General features: G+C 40.9%; 1 protein-coding gene and 1 long non-coding RNA gene across 2 annotated transcripts in view; one reads left to right on the forward strand and one right to left on the reverse strand.

Annotated features, from left to right (window-relative positions):
* The window catches only part of SCN4A (sodium voltage-gated channel alpha subunit 4), a 118547-nt gene that overhangs the window by 25464 nt on the left and 65336 nt on the right, over positions 1 to 27747 (forward strand). The window contains exons 10-16 of the mRNA XM_081346200.1: positions 2329 to 2470; positions 4522 to 4734; positions 10207 to 10374; positions 11428 to 11551; positions 12211 to 12449; positions 16207 to 16380; positions 17896 to 18252. Of these exons, the coding sequence (XP_081202326.1) occupies positions 2329 to 2470; positions 4522 to 4734; positions 10207 to 10374; positions 11428 to 11551; positions 12211 to 12449; positions 16207 to 16380; positions 17896 to 18252 (1417 nt within the window). The remainder of the gene's footprint in view (positions 1 to 2328; positions 2471 to 4521; positions 4735 to 10206; positions 10375 to 11427; positions 11552 to 12210; positions 12450 to 16206; positions 16381 to 17895; positions 18253 to 27747) is intronic.
* On the reverse strand, positions 20594 to 25552 carry LOC308678388. Its single transcript, XR_014028647.1, has 3 exons — positions 25461 to 25552; positions 23492 to 23591; positions 20594 to 20970 (listed from the first exon to the last, which is right to left on the reverse strand). It is a non-coding gene; the product is annotated as an uncharacterized lncRNA (long non-coding RNA).

The raw sequence follows: 27747 nt of genomic DNA on the forward strand, positions 1-27747 counted from the left end.
TTTTCTCATAGAACGCTCAGAACGGCGTTCTGGCACCTTTTTTGCAAAAAACCAAAAACAAACCAGCTCCATTATTGGCTTTCCTAAGCCTATTGCAGGGCTAGCAATATTGGCTCTTTTTTATGACTCATGGACTTCAACTCCCAGAAATCCTGAGCCAGCCATGCTGGGGGGAAAGGGAGAGGTTTCCAAGCTGAGCCATGCTGGCTCAGGAATTCTGGGAGTTGAAGTCCTTGAGTCATAAAAGAGGAGGACATTAAAATTATTTACAGGATTACTTCTTTCGGAACTAAACTTAGAATCTAAAACAGCTAATTCAAAAAAGCCAACAGGAAAGAACCTCACATTTTTCATCTGCTTCTGTCTTTTGGAAAGTAAAATTAGATAACAAAATAATCCATTTATGTTAACATCTCTGCAATGAAATCAAAGGTAACAGCAAAGAAATGACAAACATTTTTCTCAATGTAATGTGTCTAATTTAGCTGATTCTAGAAAAAAAATAGTATCTTTTGTACACTCTTGAAAACTATCTTGAATCTAAACAATTCTTAAGAATGAAATATTCTTAATTTGGACTTTACTTTTACTGTTTGGACTGTTGTGTGTTTTGAAAAATAGATTATTTAGAATCTAGTTATGTTGCACTTCACTTTTAAATAATTAACCTAGTATATACATAACAATATATGATGTTTTCCCTGGTGAGCTTAACATCAATAACAACATTTATTAAAAAGGCTAAAATAATTTCTGGTGGTATTATCTGTATAGTAAAACTTTGGACAAGCAGTGATCATGTTACATATGTGCATAAGTGTAGTCAGTACCATGTGCCTTTTTAAAAGTATCAAACATGCAAAGAAGCAAAAATAAGTCCAAAATATCTGTATTACATCCAGAAATGCCAACTTTGCAACCGATAGTTTTCATCCATAACTATGGCACCCTAAGGATACCTGCATACATGCAAATGTTTCTCTGGGATCAGTAACACAACAGGGATTGCTTTTTCCTTCCAGTAACATATACCTAAAACCAGTTTATTGCATTTGGCAATTGTACTAAAAAAAATATCTCATTGTCAACCAATATAATTCATTTAATTTGAAACCAAGTGAAAAATTGATTTAAATTATTTTATTAAAACAAATTAATGGCAATTCTTTTATAAGAAGTTGCCTCAAACAAAATGAGTTTGACATGCCTGCTCTAGATAGTTGAATGCTCCAAAATAAATTCTAGACCAGGCCTGTACATGTAGCCTACCAAGCACCCTTGGACAGAGCACAGACTTTTTTTTAAAGTAATAAAATCACCACCACTGCCCTAAAAGTCATGTTGCCTAGTGCCTCCATGGCTTACCATGACCACGAACTCCAACACTGTAGATGCTGCTCTAGTCACCAAATCATTGATTAGCCCAGCAGCATTCCTTTGCAGACCAGAAAGATTTTTAATTTATCAGTGTGGGCTTTTCCCTTTTACAAGTTGCACAGATCTCTTCTACATTTTCCTCTTGCCTTTCTGAGTTAACTCCTTGGTCTGTCATTGAGCAAGAATTGACTTTGGAGGGAAGCATATTATCATTTGATGTATATTTGACATAGGTTCTACCTTTATTTACCAATTATATAATATTTGTATGCAATCCACATGGCGAGGTTTGGGGAAACTTACAATAGAAAAAGATATATATTTAAAATCATAAGATTAAAACATCGCCTGGCCCGCACCGCCTCCGCTGCCCGCACCGCGCAGCCCCGCCATATAGAGTGGGCTCTGCTGCTCCCACAGCACCAGCCGCGCCGGCTCCAGCCCCAGGGGGGGAGCCCACTGCCAACACCCTTCGCACCTGTGACTGCATCAGCGCCCCACCCCTACCCCACCCCGCCTCCTGCGCCCGCCAAGATGAGAGTTCCGGCACCTTTTTTTTTTTAGAAAAAAAGCACTGATGTTCACCACCCCGAGTTATATATTAAAAGGTAGAATAAAACTAGTACTGGCTCCTAGCAATTCACTAATTTCTGTTCCTTTTGAATATATATATTTCTGGTTTCCCAAATAATCCATAAAACTGACAAGAACATATTGTAAAAATAATTTCAAACAATTGGGTTTTGGAATTAATTGCTAGGAAAAGCTATATACAATATGATAATTGTCAGCTCATTGTACAATACTAGAAGGCAGAAATGAGTCTAATCTATAACTAGGGACAAGAATGGTTATGGTAACTATCTAGATTATGCATTAGATTCAGGAAGAAAATGCTTCTCTTTTAATATGATAATATTATATTGGATTTTTTTGTATAATCCACCGTAGACAATGTCCGGAAGGGTTTTTGTGCATGAAAGCTGGCCAAAACCCAAATTATGGCTATACAAGTTATGACACATTCAGCTGGGCATTCCTTTCACTCTTTCGCCTCATGACTCAGGACTATTGGGAGAATCTCTTCCAGCTGGTAAGTTTATATAATATTACTGTTTCAGGAACTTCCTTTAATTTTTTTCCTTTTATTTGTTCCCCAGCATTTTTGCCAATGTTTATGAAAGCTTTTGATCATATGATGGGATTGCTTTTATTTCACCAGATGAAATAAACCCCAACTAGAGAAGACACTGAAGACATTGGTCCAGATATTCTGTCTTTTAAACTTTTCTAAACGTGTATGGAATACATGCAGGTGTAAGGGTGGAGAGACTTCTTCCCATGCTATTTTTCCAGTTAAAATTTCTCCCACATGGACTTGTATGTAGACCCCTCTTAATTTTCCTTAATAGGAGAAATAATGGGAACCAGTATAAAGGAAAACAGAGTGCAGGGACTCAGCACCAGTTCAGATTCCTCTCCTTTGATTGTTTTACAAAAAGATGGAGAAGTGGGAGCTCCACTGAGAAGATATGAACGTAAGGATCTAATTGGGTCAATTCAAAGTCTGTTTCTGTATCTGCTTCTTTTCCATAATGACCACCAACCATCAGTTTATTTAGTTTGGTCCTAAACCTCAGAAATCTATTTCAAAATGCCAAGCAATATGTGAAATATAGAACAGAGGCTTTGAATATGTTCAAAATACATTGCTTAGACCAGGGGTAGGCAACCTTGGCTGTTTTATGACTCGTGGACCTTACACCGGCCGGCTGGCTCAGGAATTCTGGGAGTTGAAATTCATGAGTCATAAAAGAGCCAAGGTTGCCTACCCCTGGCTTAGACTAATAAGGAACTTTTTTTTTACTGTGGGCACACTGGTTTAACAAGGTTGATACTGTACGGAACAAAACTGTGACTGAATCTGGATGTTCTCTTTTGGATATCATGAAGCCTCCTCCCAGAAGGTAACAAGGAAAATAGGCTGTGAAGAGGATGTATAATGTCCCAGACAATCCTGCGGACCCTGCTAAAGCATTGCTTATATGCCACATCCTGGATAGAAGGGAGTGAACTGCCAATAATCTTTCCTGCTGTCATCACCACTCTCTGCACCGCCTTCCTGTCTGAAGCAGTAATGCTTCCAAACCAGGCAGTAATATGATATGATAGGATTTTCTCAATTGTCCCTTTGTAGAAAGTGGTAAGGACAGGGGAAGGAAGACGTACTTTTCTCATGTGACGCAGAAAATGCAGGTGCTGCTGTGCCCGCTTCATCAATGTCTTGCTGTTGAGCAACCAAACCAGCCTACTCATTAGCTGCACATCCAGAAATTAGATGCCTGCTAACCAGCTCCACAGGTGAATCATTAATACATAGAGGAGTGTGGCTGTGCCTGCCTTGTCTGAAATTGACAATGATCTCTAGTTTTTCCAACATTTAAAACTAGGCTGCTTTTCTTACACCAGTTCACAAACCCTCTATCTTCTTGTGGTAAGCACCCTCATTGTCATCTTGAATAAGGCCCACTACTGTTGTATCATCCACACACTTCACAATATGGTTGGTGGCAACCTTGCGCAACAGTCATGGGTCAACAGGGTTAACACCAGCGGACTTAGGATGCAACAATGAGGAGAACCTGTGCTCAAGAAAATGGTGTTAGAAATATTAGTCCCAACTCGCACATACTGGGGCCTATCAAGAAGAAAATCAAGAATCCAGTTTCACAAAGGAGCATTAAGGCCTAAAAGGCCCAGTTTGTCTATTAGATGCTGAGAAACGATTGTATTAAATGCCAAACTGAAGTCAACAAACAGCATTTGCACATGAGTATTTCTTTCCTCTAAGTGCTCCAAACTCAGGTGGAGAACAGAAGAAATAGCATCCTCTGTACAGTAGAGCGATTTGGATGGTAAGCAACTGAAGTGAGTCAAATGCTGGTGGGAGGCTAGATACAATAATGTCCTTTATCAGCCTCTCAAAGCATTTCATAATGATGGATGTAAGTACAACTGGATGGTAATCATCGAGACTAATCATTGAGACCCATCTCAATGACTGTCTAGAAAGGTTATATATGAGAATGCAATTCTGGATTACCAGATATCAAGAAGGATGAATTTTTTCTTCTTTTTCTCTAGACCCTGCGAGCAGCTGGGAAAACATACATGATTTTTTTTGTGGTGATCATATTCTTGGGCTCTTTCTATCTCATCAATTTAATCCTGGCTGTGGTGGCAATGGCCTATGCAGAGCAGAATGATGCCACCTTCCAGGAAGAAAAAGAAAAAGAAGAAGAGTTCCAGATGATGGTGGAACAGCTGAAAAAGCATCAGGAGGAGCAACAAAGACTGGTCAGAACCTTTTTTATTTATGTCTGTTTGAATTATCCAGTTTCAGAAGGTTTAAGTATACAATTCTCATTCCTCAAGGGATTCAAGGCAACTTTGATAGTTCAACTTCATTTTGGATGTCAGGGAGAGGACACCTCCACATAAAAGGTTTGCAGCAGCTCTGGAATCAGCTTAGGACTCACATAATATTACCTACTTTGGGGATTTGGCAATAGTTCAGTGATGCAGTGCCAATTTATAAGAAACCATAGTAAAGCTTTTTTTTTGAATCATTGAGCCTCTGCAGTTGTAGTGGTAGAAGAGGAGGTGATAAACTTCTTTTCTTTTCTCACAGTTTTCAGCAACTACTACATTTTGAAAATCTCCTTCAACACAAGCCACTTTAGATATGGCCATTGCAGAAATGCAGTTAACTTGCTTGGTTATGTACTGTAGCTAGCAGTTCCAGAGGAGGTGGACTTAACTCAGCCTACTCAGCTCCAAAATCTAACATGGTTACTTACTTTTTAAAGAAAACCTCAGAAGCAAATTGGAGCCCCTTTTAGCCCCTAGCTCTACCTGCAAATAATCCCATCCCTGAAAATAGCAACTTTAGGAATTTATTTATTATCAGAATCCTATCAGAGACTAGTTTGAAAAACTTCTTTTTAGCCTCATGTTGATCCCTGAGAAGGCTCATCCCACTAACACTGGCAGGCCAAACTACTGTATATAAATAGGCAGTGAATCCCACACTCACTATTGCTGATGATAGTTGGGTAATAAAATATCTGCAGGCAAAGAACCAAGCTCAGATAGTACCAAGAATTCCATAGGGTTTACTAGTATTTCTAACCAAATTCTAATCTGACCAATTATTAGTTGAATACTCCTTTTTCAAAAGTGATTTAATCACTTCTATTGACTTGAAAAAAACTGTGTGTGTGTGTGTTTGTGTTTGTGTGTGTGTGTGTGTGGTTTTATTTAACTATTATTTGGTATAAAATGGATAGAAGGGTCAGTGCTGCTGGAATTCTTAATTTTCTTTTTACGTTATTATTTGGCTTGCTGATTATTTCAAGTCATTATGGTTGGTTGCACAGTCAATCAGATATTTACACTGGATCTGGCATTTTTATCCACCTATCAAGTCCTTCCAAGGACCTGGAATAGGCAGATGTTGCTGTTTGATGGTGTTATAGGTATTGTCACAGGATGCAATTGTTCCAAGTAAAGCTGCCTTCAGCAATTGACTGATAGTGATTTTGTCAATGCCAGTAGTGTTCAAGGGCTGCTCCAGATGTTTTGGGATTGCATGCAAGGTGCCTATCACTATTGGTACTATTCTTGCTGTACTTTTTGCCATAGTCGTTCTACTTCTATTTGCAAGTCTTTGTATTTTGTTATTTTCTCCAGTTCTTTGAAGAGCCCTAATGGCAGAATGGTTAGAATGCTGTATTGCAGGCTAACTCCGCCATAGTCTGGTGTTTGATCATGACAGGCTTGAGGTTGACTCAGGCTTCCATTCTTCGTAAGTTGGTAAAATAAGGACCCAGATTGTTGGGGGCAACATGCTGATGTTGTAAACCCCTCCGATACTGCTGTAAAGCACTGTGGAGTGGTATATGTCTAAGTGCTATTTCAATTGCTTTCTATACTATTCTGCTGTCTCCAGGTATTGTCATGTCCATTTTCAGACTTTTTTGTCTTTCTTATTGATAGTTGTTAAGTCTTGGATGTTACGTGGTAGGTGCTTGTCTGTCTGAATTCTACAGTCTCAGAGCACTTTAGCTTCTTCATTTTCTATGACTTCGACTATTTTGTGGTCCCACCAGTTCTTGCTTGCAAGAAAATGGCATTTCTTGCAGATATCCCAATGCACCATTGTTGCTACTTTGTTGTACCATTTTTGGGGGGGTATTATTATTATTTTAGTACAAAATCTGTGAGAAATTGATATTTGTATCACACACACACTCTTAAGATTGCACACTCCCTCCTCCAGCCATTGCTGCCTTAGAGTTTTAAACATCAACTGTTAGCCAGCAATTTGCTTGCTATTTCATTCCTGAGCAGTGACATAGCCTCTCAGACTCAATGCCAGATTTACTTACAGGATTGCCAACAGGACTGGCTTCTTGGAGCTACTTAAATAGAACACATGTAGGTAATATTTTTATCCCTTCAACAAACTTCTTGGATAAATATTCAACATAACATTCTAAAGAACATAGAATGGAGTGCTGGTAATCCTCATTTAGCAACTGCCTTGCACATCAACTGTTCACAATTACAATTACTGATGACCAGTCCTTGTGTTTACAACTTTCACAAAAACCATAAAGCAAAGGAAAACTGAAGATAAGCTCAGTCATGATTTTATTTGCAGCTGCTTTGCTTAACAAACCAAGTTGCTGGTCCTAATAATCATAGACTATCAGCCATTCTCTGACATCCATGACAACAAAGCACTGCAATCTCAGCTCAGTCTATCAACAATATAACTCATGCCAAACTATCAACAACATCAGACATTGCTGCTTATCTTCAGGCAGTGTTCACTTTCTGTTGACAGGCCCCTCCAGCCTGCCCAAGGCATCTCCATGTTGCACAAGGCCTTTGTTCTTGAAACAGGTTTGGAGAATATTCTTCTATAGCTTTCAGTCTCTAAAAACCTCATGAAAGTACACCCCATTTTTGCATGATTTTCAGAGACTTTGGAGTCTGTGCAAGAGCACAGCTTTCTCATTAATTTCCAGAGAGTCCACAGGACACAGAAAAGCACACCCCATTTTTGCATGGCCTCTGAAAAGAACAGAGTGTCCTTTCGAGAATAGTTGTTGGGTTTTGGTGACTGCTGGCATGTCAGCTTTGATAATTTGTGTCATAGGTTTACCATCATTACCTTAGAGTATAGAAGGCCTTTAAGCAACTCCATTTGGTTTGCCAGTTATACCCTTTCCTAGAGTGGGAGGCCCTTCAGACAATCACTCACACTGTAGTCACCTCACTCTACGTGGGCTGTCTTTGAAGACCACCCAGAAAGTTCAACTGGTCCAAATGAGGTGGTGTGAACAATAATGGGTATGCTTTGGCATGTCTGTCTGTATGCATTTATTTATGTAATATGTTTTTGTCTCACTATTTTGAATATGCTTACATAACACTTCTGCTTCATAAGCTACACTAGCTGTCAATTTGGCAACTGGGTGCTTGTTGTTATCGATAAAGCCCCACATGGCACAGGGTATCATTATTTGAGGGTCTGCTTATCTCCCATATCCTCTCCATGTCTGATTTGATCTGTTGGGTTGGCATGTGCAGGTTCTTTTGGACAATTTCATGTATAGGGACCCTGAAAGTGGGCATTCTCTATAATAGCTCTGACCCACTAGAACAAGATTCCCACATAAGATCTGGATCACCACACTCTGCTGCTGTTGTTGACAAGTGATGAAGATATGAGTCTCTATCCTGGCTTTTGGTGAGGGAGAGTGAGACCACATACATCATTCTATCTTTTTTGTCATGCTTGCAATCTTTTATCTTTATCTTTTATGTTTAATTGATTTTATTGTAATTTCTTTGATTACTGTCAGCCGCTGAGATTTGGGCAACATTACAAGTTTAACAAATTATTATTACTTATTATTTTATGCTGTTTAATGCATCAACAGATTACACTTGAACAGTGGAAAAATTGCTTCTATTCTGCAGAAAAAAATAATATATAGAATAAATAACTATTAAAGGGCAAACAATCTAGACGTTGGAAATATGCATTGACAAGCAAATATACAAAATCATATTGAAAAATATCTTGTTTTATCATTAGAAATCAAATAATTTAAGCTAATAATAGTAATATATGTTACAATTTTTTATAAATATTACTGAGTTGATATTTACAAAATTCTTTGGATACTTTAGAATGCTTTACTGTATGAATTTCTAGCATCATATTTGTTACTCCAAGTCATCTTCTCCAACAATAATTTTCATAGAAATAGACATTTCTACCTCTCTGTCTGGGATCACTACTTCTATCAGTCTTACCCGTGTTTTCCCAAAAATAAGACCAGGTTTTTTTTGGGGGGGGGGTTCTTTTATACTCACCTCTGGCACTGATAGTCCCACCCATCTGGTCTACTTCTTCTGAGGCCAAAGAAGCAGCTTCATTCTGCAGCTGAGAATGGAGCTCCGCCCTGCATTTTGCAGTCAGGCCTTTCTGGAAGGCCTCTGCAGCTGAGAACTGACCTATGGATTTAATCCATAGCTCAGTTCTCGGCTGCAGAGGCCTTCCGGAAAGGCCTCTGACTGCAAAATGCAGGCCTGGGGATGCTGCAGAAGAAGTAGGTAGACAAGGAGAGGCCTGACTGCAGTTCCACCCCCCCACCCCCACCCTAGCATGTAGGTGCGTGCCTCACCCCAAAACTAGGGCTTATTTTGGGGGTGGGGCTAATATTAGGCCAACCCCCAAAATCAAGCAAGGGCTTATTTTCAGGGCAGGCCTTATTTTGGGGAAACACGGTAGTAACTTGGCTGTCCTGTTGGCTGGGGACAAATGGAAATTGCTGACCAACATAACTGAAGGGCACCAAATACAAGAAGATTCTAAAAAAGTATTATAAGTAAAATAAAACTGTTGTCCCCAAAACTGGGCCTTAGCTTGGTGTCGAAGCCAATTGACCACCAAACACAAGGTGTGAAACAAAAATACTTTTATTTTGGTACCAAGATATAGGGCCCTGGCTTTGAAAGCTACCAAAGCCTTGACCACAGTTTTACAGTAGTTTTTATAGTCAAAGGTGAATCACATACACCCCTTTGCCTTCCCCAATAATACATGCATAACATATAATATTGATTGGTTACCTGCATTGCAGTCCCCTAAAGCTTTCTTGCTTGCTATGAAAAATAGCTAAATGTCACGCCACCTGTTACCCACCTCAGATCATGAGTATCTTGCAAAGTTTCAAGTTTCCTCTTCCAGCTATGTGGTTTTGGGTTTTCTTGTAAGTGAGCTATTCATGTACCCAACATCCTGGCTAAGTGGTTTCTGATAGGTGATTCTGTCTTGCTTCATTGCCCCTGTAGCCCCCCCTGCCATCGCAGCCCCCCTCGCAATGCTATCAAGTATGTCAACCGTTAGCAAGCTTGTATTGCAAATTCCCAAGTACGTGGAAAGAAAGAGTTATTTAATTGTTTAAGAGTAAATGTTTCTCTCAGAATTCATCTTCTTCACTCTCATGTTCATCACACCTGCACCTGGGTCCTATCTCCACATGTGATCCTTCTGATCCCCAGGGCCTCATCTTTATGTATATTCTTTCATCTGATCCTTAATTCCCCATCTGTACATACATTCTTTCATCTGATCCTTCAAATACATACCATATAAGTTCAAAATTCAAGAGAAAACAAATCACCATTTCAGTAATATCAACAGCCTTTTCCTGATTTTCTTATGCTAAATCTCTTATATTTTTGTAGCTTCAAGCACAAACAGCAAATAGCAGCTCTGGAGAAAGCATTATAGTGGAAAAAAAGAAAAAAGGAGAATCAGATGAAAAGGCTCAGAGTGATCAAGAGGGACCAAACGATTGCAATGGTCGGGTCATCCCACATTTGGTGTTGGAGAGATCAGCTACAGTAGATGAGGTATGTTCTCCATCAACTAGGAACCAAAGATAAAAACATAAACTACACTGCTTACTGCCCATTCAATAGTTATAGAAATTCTCATTAGAACTGTATTGATACAAGCTGATGTGTGGATGCTTCTAGAAAAGATTAGCTATGGATTGTAAGTGGCCAACTTCATGGTTTTCACAAGAGGCCAAGGCAGCAAATGTTTATGGCATGCTGGACTAAAAATGAAGGCTGCGTTCTGAATTACAGTTAGCCGCATTGCTGATCCCCCAAAATAGACAATCTCTTACAGTTACAGACTTCCACATGTGTTTGAAAGGACTAAAATCTTGGCCCATTGGACCTTCCCTCTCTCTTCCCTTCATATTTCTGCATGTCTAATGCTAGAGAACATTATATGAACAGATTAGTCCAACATATGAAGAGTGTTAGCCAATTGTCCAAATATGAGAGGAGTCCACCAAACAGGACTGTAAGATTAAAATTCCTGTTTCATTTTCTGTATTTCTATCCCAGTGTAATAAAATCAGCAAGAAACACTGATTAACGGACATAGTTGTGAAATCAGAACGGTGTTGGTAGGAGAGAAAAGTTTGTAGTAAAGATAGCTTTTCTGCTGAGTCTGAGTAAATATTACCCCATCCAAGTCTGGTTTCATATTTTCAGAAGTCAGCTGAATTGTTTTGGTGCTTGAGGCAGAAAGTGTCTTTGCATCTGGCACTGAAAATATAGCAATAATAAATTTAATAATCGATAATTAACTAACTGAATGTGTAGCCACCTGATATGGCTTAGTCCTAGCAAACCTTGACAGTGAAATTCTTACAGAATTCAAGGAGTATCAAGAATAATTTTTTACTGGTACAAAGTGACTTCCTTGGTTATAGTTATTTTTCAACTTTAAGCTCACCCTCACTCTTCCTTTAACTAGAGTCATATCATAGCAAACAGCTTGAATTCCTTCCTCGTTACATCTCTAGTTCAAGTGCCACTTCAGATTCTAATAGAGACTTTTTTTATTGGCACTGTTTTTTTAATCTTGGATCTCATTTTTTATTACAGTCAAATCCAAGGGAAGAACATGAGAAATCTGATCAAAACCATTTGTGTGTAGATGGTGTTGAGGGAAAGGGCTTGGAGAAGCGAGTAGGGAGTGCAGTCAGTGTGGTCTCCAGTACTCTTGAAGGTAAATGCCTTGACTTTAGAAGAAACTAGATTACTTTTGAATTTAAAAAAACAGCTATTTCCATATTCAGTGTGTTGAAGATTGCTCTGAAAGAGTTGAAGAACATTATTTGATAAAAACTATAATGTTTAGCCAGAAATCATAGAAATCGAGGACCTGCTATTTTACTCTAGTAAGCAGTGAAAAGGTAGCTTCAGAAACATTTGACGTGCTGATGAAAGAGTGTTTTGAAAGAGAATAACTCTCTGCCATAAGTTTTATGCCTTTTAAAATAATCTTATATAATAGAAGAATTTTTCTCTCTTATTTATTATCCAATTTCCACACATGATAATACAGTATTAAAATATAAAATGGTTGTAGTTCTATTGGTTGTTTTGTGCAACAATCCAACAACCCCAGCCCAGCATAATGAGAAGATTAAAAAATTACATTCCAGCAGAGTTGATAAGCAAATTCCAATAATTGCCACACCAAGATGGGTGGAGATTACAGTAGAGAAGTTGTAATCTGATACTATTTTAAGAGCCAGTTTGAGGAACAATGCATCAATCAATCTTGCTGATTAGTTGGCTAAAGTTAGCACTCTTAGTAATTCATGATTTACCTCTAGCAGAAGTGATTTTGTTGTGGATATCCCTTTTGATTTTTGTTTTTAGAACTGGAAGAGGCACACCAGAAATGCCCACCATGGTGGTATAAGTTTGCTAAGGTTGTATTAATATGGAACTGTTGCCCACCTTGGGTGAAGCTGAAGCACATTGTTAAGCTCATTGTCATGGACCCTTTTGTTGATTTGGGGATCACCATCTGCATTGTCCTCAATACTGTCTTCATGGCCATGGAACACTACCCAATGACCGAAGAGTTCAACAGTGTATTGAATGTGGGCAATCTGGTAGGAGAACTGCTCTACATTCTTTGATTTGATAATGTGACAACTTTGAGGTGCATGCAAGAGAGAAATAACCACTAATCCCTCAATAATTTAACAATTGACAAGATGGAAAAAACAGATGATGCCTCTGTTATATCAGATATCTCTGATATATATCTTTGATGCCTAAAACAATTGGTACACCTGTATCCTCCATGATGCTTGTTTGTCAGCATTATTATTGATCATTTTCATACTGTTTGAGAATGAATAGCAAATTGCATAGATATCTTCTTAAAAAAATTTTCTTTTGTCTTTAATTTTGATCATAATTAATTGGTTGACTATTAGTTCTTTGAGAGGGAGTACAAAGTTTCATTATATTAATTACATTTTATTAATTTACATGCAGCATTGTTTTCTCAGATCCCAACTCTATTTAAAGTTGCCATGTTTGAGAAACACTTGTGTACAACCTTCTTTAATGTTCAGAAAAAAACAAATGTACAGTATTTGGGGGAGATTTATCTAACAAAAATGATTCAGAATAACTTTTGGGAAATCTGCATTTTAAAACAATGTTCATATATATGTCACCTCTGTGTGTGTGTGTGTGTGTGTGTGTGTGTATGTACGTACACACAGGTGACACAGAAGATGGATCTATATGCTGGGAGTTAAGGAAAGACAATGAAATCTCATGGGTAAAGGGCAGGAGAAGGTATAGCAGGAACAGTGGGCAGGCTACTCTTGAGGAATGAAGTCTTAGTGTTTAGTATCGATTTGGTGCTTCACCTACCTGGACAATTTGCCAGGGCATTGGGCCTTAGGTGTGTAGCTGCTGCTACTTAATTCCTGGTTGCCTACCTACCTCATTTGTGCATAAGAGATCTTAGTACAGTGATGGTGAACATTTTAGAGACTGAGTGCCCAAACTGCAACCCAAAACCCATTTATGTATTGCCGGGTGCTAGGTGGACATGGCCCATTGGGTGGGTGTGGCTGTGGTGGTCACAACAGACTGTGTGAGCGTGGCCAGGGTGGGCATGGCCACTTCAATGTTCCTTGTGGGGAGGGATGCCTGTGGGGGCCAGGCAGGGTTGGGGGAGCAGGGTTGGGGGAGATCCAGGGGGTCTCTGGTGGCTTGGACAGAGCCTCGTCATGTGGGGTGAGGTGAGGCAAGGCAGGGGGCAGGGTGTCTGCTGCCCCCGCACACAGCGAGCACATGGGAGACAACTGTGTCTGTTAGCAGCCATAGCCTGCCATCCCCTCAGTTTCGGTGCAACATGGCTGTTTGCTGCTGGCCGCAGCCATTTGCCGCCTCGCGCATTGCACCCAATGCCACTACCATGAGGCTGCGGAACAAGCTGGGCGGAGGTAAGGAACTGGTATATCGGTTTCTTACCATTACCCGGCTTATTCTGGGGCCTCATTGGCAGTGGCATTGGGCAGGAGGTGGCAAATGGCTGGTTTCAGCACAACATAGCTGTTTGCTTCTGGCTGTGGCCATTTGCTGCCTCGCATGTCGCACCCAATGCCACTGCCATGAGGCTGCAGAACAAGCTGAGTGGAGGTAAGGAACTGTTATACTGCTTTCTTACCACCGCCTGGCTTGTTCCGCGGCCTCATGGCAGTGGCATTGGGCAAGAAGCGGCAAACAGCCAGTTTCAGTGCGACGTGGCTGTTTGCCACTGGCTGTGGCCATTTGTCGCCTTGTGCATCGCACCCAGTGTCGCTGCCATGAGGCCCCAGAACAAGCTGGGCAGAGGTAAGGAACCAGTACACTGGTTTCTTACCACCACCCGGCTTGTTCCACGGCCTCATGGCAGTGACATTGGGCAGGGGGCGGCAAACGGCTGGTTTCAGCATGACACAGCTGTTTGCCGCCTTGCATATTGCACCCAATGCCGCTGCAATGCGGCTTGGCCGAAAGTGGCCATGGAACAAGTGGGGCAGGTTCCCCCCTCACCTGAGCATTCAGCTACAGTTTGGTGGCTCTGTAGGCAGAGCTGCAAAGTTTTCTTCTCTGACAGAGAAGAGAACTTTGCAGCTCTGCCTACACAGCCACCAAAGCAGCAGGTGGAGCACTGAAGGCTCAGGGAGGGAGGGTGCTGAAGTGGACTGTTGGGCCATTGGCAAGAGCAACGTGTCTGAGTGGAAAAACACCTTGGAACAAGTGTGGCAGGTAAGGAAAGAAATCCTCGCTCCACCCAGAAATTGCCTTTCTTTCCTTACCTGACTCCCAGCCCCGTGCCATTTCTCCTTTGCGATCTGCCACCACCGCTGTTTGCAAGGAAACAAAGGAAGGGGTTTTTTCGGGGGAAAAAGGTCAATCAATCAATTCCAACTTCGTCATCTTTCAAGAGAAGTTGGAATTGATTGATTGACCTTTTTGCCCAAAAAATCTTCCTTGTTTCCTTGCAAACAGTGGCGGCGGTGGATCGCGAAGGAGAAACGGCATGGGGCTGGGAGTCAGGAAAGGAAACAAAGACAATTTCTGGGGGGAGCGAGGATTTCTTTTCTTACCTGCCCCACATGTTCCAAGGCTGCTTTCCACTCAGTTGCATTGCTCTTGCCAATAGCCCGACTGCCCACTTCAGCGCCTTCCCTCCCCAAGCCTCCAGTGCTCCACCTGCTGCTTTGGTCAGCCTGCTGGTCCCCCACCTCAATGCCCTGCCCACCACCACCCAGCACAGGTGCCCTGGGGCTGCAGGGGCTGGCCTGGCATGGGAAGGGAATGCGCCCCACCCTCCCACCACCATGCAGGGTAAGGTTGCCTTGCCAGCTCCTGCCCAGATGCCCTCACCTCCCCCAAGCGCTTTTTTTTACTAACCTGCCTTTCAGCTGCATTTTGTTTCTCTGTTTGCTTCTCAGCCTTCACCGTGTGTTTGTGGGACTATCATTTTTTTAAAAAAGTTTCATCAGACTTTCTAACTTCTTGAGATCTCACGAGAAGTTAAAAAGTCTGAGGGAACTTTTTTTAAACCAATCATCCCACAGACATGTGGCAAATGGAGAAATGGAATGCAGCTGAAAGACAGGTTAGTAAAAAAATGCTTGGTGGAGGCAGGGGCGGGCAAAATAACCTTACCTTGCACGGGTATTGATGCAGGTTGCTCATGGACAGGACTGAAGGCCTAGGACTGGGCTCTGTGGACTGCCGGTGGCACGCATGCCATAGGCTCGCTACCACGGTCTTAGTATATATGGTTGAGACCTGGCGGGACATAGAAGAAGTGCCTCTCTAGGAAATATGGCTACTCATATTCACAATCTGAGCCATGATCTAAGGATAGGGGTGTGGGAGTGGCTTTAATTATCCAAGTGACTCTCTGCAGATAACCAGATGCAAGTCCCTATATTCTGAATTTGGACTATATAATCTTCCAAACTGAGCCGTGAATCCAGGAGAACGCCCAAGTTGCGAGCCCTATCAACGGGGGGTAATACCTCACCCCCCATAGTTAACGATGGACAAAACTGGTTCTCCCGAGATGCCGGTATGCACTCAGTCTTGGCGGGACTGAGTCGAAGCCTATACCTATAATTGATATCCTGGTCCATAATTTGGGCAGAGGGAAAACCTCTGCAGTGACCTCTGGTAGTTCCCTCCCTGGAAAACTGTCTTCCACCTAAAATAAGAACTGCCTGCTCTTATTAGTTGTAGTGTACAGAAAGTGATCTAGTACTACATTTTGAATTTAATATTTTTTACTGGAATGCTTTTCTCTCTTCCCATTTTTAGCAATCAAGTTTATATATTCCTTTTTCTCTGCAGGTATTCACAGGGATATTCACCGCTGAGATGGTGCTTAAACTGATTGCTCTAGATCCTTATGAATACTTCCAGCAAGGATGGAACATTTTTGACAGCATTATTGTTACTCTCAGCTTAGTTGAGCTTGGTCTTGCCAATGTTCAAGGTCTGTCTGTACTACGATCCTTTCGTCTGGTAAGTGACCTTATGGAAAGTTTTCTGCAGTTTCAATATTTGATACCACACCACTGAGAGCAAAAGCCCTTCTTGGCATGGGACCAGATCATCTAAAAGACCAACTCTCCTGGTTACATCAGCCATCTTCACTATATCTGGCAAAGTACGCATGTTGTGGGTACCATAAGTCAAGGACCTTTATTTGATGGGTCCCAGGAGATGTGCCTTCTCTTCTCTGATACCCACTTTATGCGACATTCTTCACTTCACGCCTTTTGGTATTCAAAAAAGCTTTCAGGCTTTGGCCATGTTGTGGGGCCTGAGGCTCTCAGGTGACTAGATACCTGCTCACAGGGGCTCCATTATTAAGGCGTCCATTTTTATCCTCCCTCTCCTGTGGTTTGTATTTTCACTTTTTTGATTTTGATTAATAAGGTTTTATATATTGTACATTTTTGTTGTTTTTATTTATTGTTCCTATCAATTAGTGAGACGGGCAGCTATATAAATTTGATTGATGATAAAATAAAATAAATCTTTTTTTCCTCCTTATAGTAGATTAGACAAGGTTATGATGTTTGCTGCAAATCGGGAAGCAATATACGGTATTCAGACCTGCTTAGCAGTGCGGAAAACTAAATTGTTAGTGTGAAAATTGGGAAATGCTTGCCTGAGGACAATCCCTTGGCTTGCATTATACTAATTGCATGACTGTTGTTAGTGGCGCACTGCTGGAAATTGCAGACCATCTGCCATTACAGTAATAATGGCTTAACAACAGTTTACCAAGCGTGTTTTGGGAACCGTTGCCAAAGGGTTATGATAAATATATTAAAATTTCTCAGTTCTAAATTCTAATACAGTAAATATTAGATCAATAGATCCAATCCACACAAATCAAAACTCTTTGGATTCTTGGTTCTTTTTAAATATGTAAAGTGTGTGTGGGGGGGAGGGGAGGGCTAAGACCAAAGTATTTGAGAACTGCAGGCTTAACTACCATGCAGATTTAGCCTTCTAAATTTCTTGAATACATTTTGTTCATAAGAAAACAATTTCTAACCCTTGTGGAGCTAGCAGAGCGTACACATGCATACATACACATGCATATAAAAAAATGAGCAACACAAATAAATATGCATCCTGTTCTTTTAACTCTCCCTTCCTCATAGCAATGCAGTTTACATCACTGCAATTTTTGCTGCCATTTTATCAAAAACAGCTTACAGCTTTTTCTCAGCTTTTTCAAGACGTTGTGATTTGGGAAGGAATGCTTCCCTATGGAAAGCCACCTAGGAAGCCTATGAGGATTACATGCAACACATGTAGAAATGGCCTTTCTATGTTGTATATGGAAACAAGAAAAAAAAGTAGCAAAAAGTTGTTATGAGTGGAAACAACTCATAACAACTAAAATGGAAGCAGAAGCTTGTGATTTCAAAATATGTAACTTTAATGAACTAGAGATGTCTGTATTACTTTGGCTAAAAGCACTATTCCATAAATTAATCATGATCCATCTTTCTTTTTCAGATGAGAGTTTTCAAGCTTGCCAAATCTTGGCCAACCCTCAATATGCTAATCAAAATCATTGGCAACTCAGTAGGTGCCTTGGGAAACCTCACTCTAGTCCTTGCCATCATAGTTTTCATCTTTGCTGTGGTGGGCATGCAGCTATTTGGGAAGAGCTACAAAGAATGTGTCTGTAAAATTTCCAGCGACTGTGAGCTGCCACGCTGGCACATGCATGACTTCTTTCACTCCTTTCTTATTGTTTTCCGAATCCTCTGTGGAGAATGGATTGAGACTATGTGGGATTGCATGGAAGTGGCTGGACAGCCCATGTGCCTCATTGTTTTTCTGATGGTCATGGTCATCGGAAACTTAGTGGTGAGTAACAGGAATATAAGACTGAGGAAATACAATAGAGAATGGGTGATGAACTTTTTTTTACTTTTACTTTTGTGAAAGTCACAGAGATATGTGAAAAAGACTCACTAATGTTACTTAGAAGGGATTCAGTTGTGTGTGTGTTTGTTAAAAGACTTGGAATGTTACTTAAAGGCAGAAAGGTGTGCCTTATTTTGTCCTTATACTTCCTATTTTAGAAAGGACAAAATAATGCTGACGAAAATTAGTTATTTGATATTGGATTTCAGTGTTATGCTCTCCTTGATGACCTCAAGATTCTGTGAAAATAGGCCACAAGTTGCCAATTGCTGCACCTTTTTAAAACAAATTCAGATCTTTTTTCAGTTTTCTTTGTAAAATACAGTATTTCTTTAAACTCCCTTTTTAGATTTTATAATACAGTATATGTTGGACGCGGTGGCTCAGTGGGTTAGGATGCTGAGCTTGTCGATCAGAAGGTTGGCAGTTTGGCGGGTCGAATCCCGAGTGCCGTGTAACAGAGTGAGCGCCTGTTACTCATCCCAGCTTCTGCCAACCTAGCAGTTCAAAAGCACATAAAAATGCAAGTAGAAAAATAGGGACTGCTATGGTGATAAGGTAATAGCATTCTGTGCGCCTTTGGTGTCTAGTCATGCCGGCCACATGACCACGGAGATGTCCTTGGACAAATGCTGGCTCTTCGGCTTTGAAACGGAGATGAGCACTGGCCCCTAGAGTTGGAAACGACTAGCACGCATGTGCGGGGGAACCTTTACCTTTACTATATATGTATGTATACAAACACACACACAAACACACACATACATACAGTATACACACACACAGTGTGTGTGTGTGTGTGTGTGTATCTTCTTTATTATTATGTTTTTGAAAATTTACTAAGTGAAAGTGGCTGGATAGCATAATGGCCTTTGAATTAGGAGACCAGGCTCAAATCCCAATTAATATCTATTTAGCAATAGGGGTCCTTGGGTGAAGACCCCCTAACACCTCACCCGGCTACCTTAAAATATGAGAGTGACATGAACTAGGAAAGTCATGCTAGCTAGGATCTCAACCGCATTAACAAGGTCCATGATAGATGTTGAAGAAGAACATCTAATGGTAAGAAGGACAATCTAACGATAAGTTGGCTACTGGAACAAGCCATACATGGATGACACCAGAGAACCTGGAACTGATGGAATGCTACGACAACAGACGTACCTAGAAGAGCTATATGAAGCATACGAGGGAACTATGGATAGAAAGAAGACCTGTATCCACACTGAGAAACAGCTAGTTAACCAATCCTTCAACATAGTGAAGAAAAGTTGCTATCACAACTGGAGACAGACTAAGTACACATTACATCCCATACTCAAGAAGATCTGGAAAAACAGATGGATGTGCAGCCAACACCTGAAGCTGGAACATCATTATCATCCTCTCCATTACAGAGCAATAAACTGGTAACAGCAGAAGCACCAACAGCAAAAATTGAACAATAATAAAAGGAAATATGGATAGCACTGGCTACCAGACTAAAGAGATACACTCGAGAAGCAGAGGCCAAGATGATAAATGGGATGTTCTCCAAATAACCATCCAAGGTGTACTCCCAACTGCAGTACAGTGCAGCAGCAGTTACCAACAGCACAAGGTAAAAACATATGAGAGAAAGAGAAGACACATAAAACCAGTGGAAAATGGCTACAAGATCTGAGACCAGACCTCAGCAATATTCCAGAATGGGGCCAGTAATCAGCACAGTAGCAGACATCCAACAGCAGGTTAAGAGCTAGACAGCACCTGACCCAGATATGATCCATATGTACTAGCTAAAGAAACTAACAACAATGCATGAACCTTTAGCAGCACACATGAATCAGCTATTAGTATCAGGCTCCCACCAGATTTGCTACCACAAGGAAGGACAGTATTGATCATGAAAGATCCCCACTAGGGAACAGCACCATTCAACTACCAGCTGATATTTGCCTTATTGCGACAGCATCAGAGCTGTCATGATACAGAACTGTGGTTGGCCAGTATATGACCACAGCATCAGGAACTACACAGAAGTTCAAAACATAAATTGCTCATACAGGTAGATAAAGCAGTCACCCAACACTTAAGGTCTAGACAGATTTGAGCATAGCCTGGATTGACTACAGTCTATGACTGAATGCCACACACATGGTCTGTGAATACCTGACACTATACAAAATTAACAGGACTGTAAGGACCTACCTCAGCTAAGCCACCCAAGAAAGCAGAACTCTTGAAACAGGCATTGTCTCAAAAGGAACTTTTATTAGGAGCTAGTGACAGCAGGGAATCAAGGCGAGATCTGAGAGAAAAACCCGTGAAGTAATACATTAAAAGCAACATTCAATACTCCTCCTCACAAGGTCCCAGTGTTCATTTGAATCCCAGCCAATCCACAGGTGGCTTCATGTTTTGGTAACCAGTCTTTTCGGCGAGCTCCTCAAGGTCTTTCTAACTTTCAATTTCTTCTGGCTCCAAGCGCAAACTGTCTCTTAGATAAGGGAGAGACATTCCATCCCCTGGGGGAAGGGCATCTCAGCAGACAGTACAAAGCATCCCCAAAGGGGGGAATGGCAAGACACAAAGAAAATAGCAAATGGGTATACTTATAAAATATATTTCCTTGGGACCTGACATACAGACCCCCTAGAAAAATGGGTAATCCACCTGTAAAACAGAAAAAGGGAAAGGGAGGAAAACAAATAGAACAACCACATTAATCAGGCTTATCAAGATACTTTTTGTGAAAATGTTTAAGTAGTTTAGGAGCTCTAACATGTTTTTATATACCCATTCATTTTGAGCAGAGGGAAGGTTTTTCCAAGCTACTAAATGTTGAGTGGAACCATAGTGTTTGCGAGAATCGAGGATGTAGCATATTTCAGTGTTGCTCCCCTTCCACCCATAGCTTGGTACAGGCACGGGAGGGGTCAGAGGCCTAAGATTAGACATAATCTCAGGTTTAAGTAAACTACAATAAAAGACAGGATGGATCTGTCTTAGGCTCTTAGGGAGTCTAGTTCTATGGTTACTGGGTTAATAATGCATTTAATGGGAAAAAGTCCTACAAATTTAGGCCCTAGCTTTTTTGAAGGCTGCAAGGTTTGCAAATATTTTGTAGAGAGATAAACTTTATCTCCAATCTTAAAAGGTTTCTGCTCTACCATCTTTTTATCAGCTTGGGTCTTATAGGATTTTCTGGCTTCATTAAATGCTTTGTGCACTACTGGCCAGGTGTTTTGTAACTGTTTGATCCATTCCTGTAAAGAGGAGATGTCAGGTTGTTTTGAGGGCAATTCTGGAATGAGGACAAATGTCTCCCCATGGGCAACCTGGAAAGGGGTATAACCAGTGCTCGAATGCACCGTATTATTATATGTCACTTCAGCAAAAGGCAACTGATCAGTTCAATTATCTTGCTGATAGTTGATAAAGCATCTAAGGTATTGTTCTAGAACTGAATTCAGTCTCTCTGTCCCTTCTTTTCATTTGAGGATGATGACTAGATGATAGCCATTGACTAGAACCCAAGGGGCTCAGAAAAGCTTTCCAGAACTTAGAAGTGAACTGACCCCTCTGTCTGAAATGATGTATTGTGGAGCCTCATGGAATCAGTAGATATGTTGCACAAACAGTTTAGCCAGCATTTTGGCTGTAGGGATCTTTGGGCATGGGATGAAGTGGGCTTGTCTAGAGAACAAATCCGTAACCACCCAAATAATTGTACTCCCAGAACTTTCAGGGAGCTCCACAATAAAATCCATAGAGATCTCTCTCCAGGATGCTGAAGGGCTTGTCACTGGTTGTGATAGTCCCAGTGTCTTCCCTTGTCTCCGCTTAGCTGCAGCACACGTGGGGCTGCTCGCCACAAAACTTTCTATGTCCTTTTTCAAGGATGGCCACCAAAATTGCCTTTTTAGGAGGTGTAAGGTTGTTATGAATCCAAAATGTCCCACATTTGAATCATGCCCAGCTTGCATTATTCTCAATCTTAAGGTTTCTGGGATGTATAGTTTTTCCCAAACCCAGGCTAGGTCATGTTTGATTAAGCATAGGTTCTTGTGACTCTGAAACCACTCATCAGTCTCTAGTGCTTTTTTGAAATCTTGGCATGTGGTTCTGTTTATTGGCATTGTCGCCTTGCTTTGTGTTGGGTTGTGACCAGCACTGCAAATTGTTTAGGAGGCATAAATGGTTCAACTACTTCCGATTTAACACTGTTTTATTGTAGCAATCTAGATAAGGCATCTGCTAGGAAGTTCCTCCCCCCAGGGAGGTAGTGGATTGTAAAGTTAAATCAGTGGAAATATCGGGACCACCATGCCTGTTTAGGGGACAACTTCCTAGGGGTTTTCATCGCCTCCAAGTTCTTTTGATCAGTCCACACTTGGAACGGTATTTTGCTCCCTTCTAGGAAATGTCCCAAGGTCAGAAGTGCCCTTTGCACACCATAGGCTTCTTTCTCCCAGGCTGCCCATTGCTGCTCAGTCTCAGAGAGTTTTTTAGATGCATAAGCACAGGGTTGCAGTTGGCTTTCCTCATTCTTCTGGAGCAGGAGTGCTGCTACGGCAACATCACTAGCATTGGCTTGAATGACAAAAGCTTTTGATTTCTTCTGGTTCCAAGTGCAAACCATTTCTTAGATAAGGGAGAGACATTCTATCCCCTGGGGGAAGGACATCTCAGCATACAGTGCAAACCATTCCCGAGGGCTCCCCCCTCCCAACAGAATGGCAGGACACAAAGAAAATAGAAAATGGGTATACTTATAAAATATATTTCTTTGGGACCTGACAAGGACACTAAGAACCTTCTTCAAGTACTTAATGGGACTGTGGAAAAACAACACTCACACAAGTGCCCATCAGTTGCAGCATATACCAAGGTGATTTGCTGTTCTGCATAGGCTTGAACCCCCTTAGTGAGATAATCACAAAAAATGGATATGAATACCAATTCAAGAGTGGAACTACCATCAGCCCTCTCTTAAACATGGATGACAGTGAGTTGTATGCAAATAATGAACAAGACATCACTGATCCATCTCACACTGATCAATAGTAAAGACATTGGGATGGGATTTAGACGGGAGAAGTATAGTCAGATGGTAGTCAAGAGAGGGAAAATAGTTAAGAATGATAGGGTGGAACTACCAGACGATCACATAGTAGGCATATAGACCAGTTACCTTGGAATCCCAGAGTCATTGTGGGAACCACAATGAGGAAGCAAGGAAAACAGCTACATCCAAATACCACTGAAGGTACAGACAGGTCCTGAAGAGTCAGCTGAATGGAAATAACAAGATCCATGCCATTAATAGGTAGGCTTGCGAGTCATAAGATACCCTGCCAGTATAGTGAACTGGCCAAAGAAGAATAAGGGAGCTGCCAATGTGAGGACCCAGAAGCTCCTCACAAAGTATGAAGGTTTCCACTGCAAGTCCAACACCTAGAGCAGGGTTAGGGAAACCTGGCACTTTTATGACTTGTGGACTTCAACTCCCAGAATTCCTGAGTCAGCATGGCTGATTCAGGAATTCTGGGTATTGAAGTCCACAAGTCATAAAAGAGCCAAGCTTCCCTACCCCTGACCTAGAGACTATACGCCGCACAAAAAGAGGGTAGTCAGGATTTAGTGAGTATCAAAGCTGCTGTCATGGATGAAACCCAGAAGTACATCAGTAAGAGGGCATCCAAAGTTGAGCAGCTGAGAGAATGTCTGAGGCAGCAGCAGATGTGAGAGAAAGATCAAGTAGAGCAACACCAGATACACAGAAGCAGGGATCTACCATACTAGACAAGACCCAAAATGCAGACGATGTAGTGATGTGCAGGTGTTTGTGTGCATGCACATGTGTGCTGGTGCACATGTATGCACACTGCACATGTTTGAATCAATTTTTGACCCCTGGAAACTGACTAGATAGGTTTCTGCAGTTTTCTTGGCAATATTTCAAAAGTGATTGTCATTGCCTCCTTCCTAGGGCTGAGAGAGAGGGAGTCGCCTAAGATCTAACAGTTTTCAGGTGTATGACAGGACTACAACTCAAAGTCTCCCAGTTTCTGGCTTGATGTCTTAACCACTTTGCTAAATTGGCTCTAATAATGCTGCATGTTAAAGTATACTGTGTTGTATTGACTGAAAATTTTAAAATCAAGCAAATGTGCAGTAGTAGCTACAATAAACAGTATAGTATGAATTATAGTAAAGCCTTGTGTTAAGAGAAACCCAACAATTAGGTAATATCAGTGTTAATCAGAATGGGGTCTACTCTGTTTATATATGGTAGCTTGTATTGCCAGTGTTAGTGGTCTTGTGGTTTTCTCCTCGGTAGTTCTTGACTGGGGTTTTGTCTTTTGCTTGATTATTTGTCTGGAGCTCCCTGCTTATCTGGGTGTTGGCAACAATACCCCACTCCCAGATTCTTTACCATGAGCATGGCTTTTGATACACGAGTGGGTACCATTCTGAGCAAACTATTTTATTACAGGAGCCTCTGCTTTTAATTTCTAGCAATGCTTACAACAGGGCTCTTCAATCCCGGCCCTTTTATGACTTGTGGACTTCAACTCCCAGAATTCCTCAGCCAGGCATGCTGGCTGAGGAATTCTGGGAGTTGAAGTCCACAAGTCATAAAAGGGCCAAATTTGAAGACCCCTGTCTTATAGGAGTTAGGTGCAGCCTAGAGGCAGTACTGTGAGGGAAGCTAATCCAGGACCTAGAGGATGGTGCTTTGCTTTGTAGCATAATAACTTTCTATTTAGCTTCAATAAAAAGGATCTCAAAAAATGAAAGAGACAGGTATATACCAATGGAGGCATCTACACACATAAGCAAATATAGAAACAAACATTTCAGAAGTAAATATAAAAAATCTTTCCCTAAAAATAATTGCAGCAAAATCTTGAACTTGCTGTTCCAGGTATTGGCCAATAGTTGTTGTTGATAAACATTATTCTTATTAATGTGCATCAGTCCTATCCTTTGTGATGCATGAAACAGCCCCTGGGAAGACTGTGAAAAGGAGTGAAGATTACTCAAAACAAATCCCCAAAGATAGATTCAGCTGCAGTATATACCATGAACTCAGTGTGTGAATGATTTACCTAAACAAAATACAAAAAAATAAAGATCTGTAATCTGCATGTACTCACTGAAGAAGCAGAAAGGGCTATGGCTTCATTATAAATCCCCTTCCATTCTCTTTTCTTTCCTGGAAAAAAAGAAAATATACCCTACAATCCCCGTAATTTTAATTTTAGAAGTGTAAGCAATCAGGTATCAGTGTTGATACAGTGTAGGTAACACCCTACAATTGCTAGCTTATGATTCTTTTTCTGCCAAGAGTTTTTTCCCCCCACAAGTTATTACTAGATTCAAATATGGTTGATTTATTTTAAATTGAAACACATTTTCTCTATAGGAAAATAAACAAATGGAAATATAATTTAGGCAAAGAAGTTAACAAAGAGAAAGCCTCTCCACAATACTAAATAATTCCATTTGCATGCATGTGGCTTCCAGTCTCCGATTCTGTTATCTCTCATCTCAAGCCAAGAATTTTTCATGTTAAGAATGTTGTAGATTGACCTAAGAAACTTAGTATATTTTGGGGTCTCTTAAACTAGCTATCTTTTTCTATCAAGTTTCACTACCTACATAAAGTAGCTTTATAAGAGTGAAAGCCCCAATGTTACAGTTATTAATGATAACCAGCTATAAGTAGTATTTAAAAGAAGCCTCCTAGCTTAAAGGAAACCAAAAGAGTTTATATAAAGGTCCTAGTTAAGTCATGAGGCATAAGACATGTGTAAATAGCCATGACCTTGAATATCAGCAAAATCCCTTCTCAAATGTATTTTTGGCAAGATAGAAGCACAAACATCAACAGCTGTGAGTAGGCAGGAAGCAGGCTTTTCACAGCAAGCACATTTCACTTTTTTGCTGATGTTACTGTACCAGCATACCAGTCCTAAGGGTTTTTATGATAAGAAAATTGTGGGAATGTACAGAAGAGGGTTTTACTTTTGGCAAAATATGGCAGACCAAAAGCAAGATCTCAAATTCAAAAGAACTTTTTTTTTTACTGGAGCAAACTGATTCAGCATCCTGTTTCCAACAGAAGTCAGATTGATGACTACAAGAAATCCCAAAGTAGATCATACAGACTCCCCTTAAGGGCTGCTTGCCCTTAAGAATTCATGTAACATTGAATATTGGAGGAGCTGCTTAGTTGTCATGGCTAAAATTAGCGGAATCACCAGAAATTTGTCTAATCCAGACATGTCAAACTTGCGATGTCACATGATGTCGTGAGATCTATCGGGACTGTTTTGCCATTGCCTGCAATGTGATGGGTGTGGCTTCCAGATTATGCATCCGGCCCACGGGCCAGCAGTTTGACACCCCTGGTCTAATCCCACTCATATATGTTCATGACTATCACTCACCTTTTGGCAATAACTCTTGTAAATTAATGATGTATTGTATGATGAAAAGCTTCCATTTTTTCTGGTATGAACTGTTGCTATACCACAGTCACTAAATCCTGAAGTCCAAAACTGCCTATTGCTCATCAGATTTATTTCATGAGAGAAGAACTTTCTATCCTTTCCCTACTTTTTTCTTTGACCTCTCCCAGATCATCAAGGTTGCCACCATTCTAAAAATTTTAGGAACTCATAAGCCATCTCAGGTTTCTCTCCAGATGACCAATTTCAACATGAAACATAGTGCAAATAATAACTCTTTCACATGTATAGGTCTTGTGTGTCATTGTGATTTAGCAATCACTACATTGCGTTATCTCATAATATTGTTTGCCAAACTGAGCAAGTATTTTTCCTTTTTTTTCCAAAGATGAACAAATATTTTAATATGTTTTTTGCTTATCGAATGTAATAATCTTGAATCAAGCAAGAGTAAATCAAGTTAGATTTCATATTCTTACCATTACACAAAAGTAAACAAAATATTGATTTCTTTAGGGCAGGGGTGTCAAACTCAATTTCATTGAGGGCCATATCAGCATTATGGTTGCCCTGAAAGGGCCAGTTGCTGTCCCCTTTTTTCCCTCAGGCTTGTCCCACAGAAGCCTCTCTTATTTTATCCTCTTCTCGCCCTCAGGCTTGTCCCACTGACATCTCTTGTCTCTTTCCTATTACCTTCTCTTCCCCCCTCCCCCATTCCTCCTCTTTCCTGCCAAAACCCTCCTTTTATATCCTCTCCTTTCTCCCCCAGGCATTCACTCACTGCCTGGCTAGCCTTTTCATGCAGTGCTCATCAGCTGCATGTGCTGATTCACGCGTCCCCAGCAACACCACAGCTCCAACTGACTCTCTGCCCAAAGACTGCTTATGGCTGTCGACCATCCCCAGGTCACCAGAAGCCCCAATCAGCTGGAGCCGCACGGGACCTCAGCAGAGCCCCAGCAACACTGCA

This window comes from Vipera berus (genome assembly GCF_964194415.1).
Source record: "Vipera berus genome assembly, chromosome: Z".
Taxonomy (NCBI): domain Eukaryota; kingdom Metazoa; phylum Chordata; class Lepidosauria; order Squamata; family Viperidae; genus Vipera; species Vipera berus.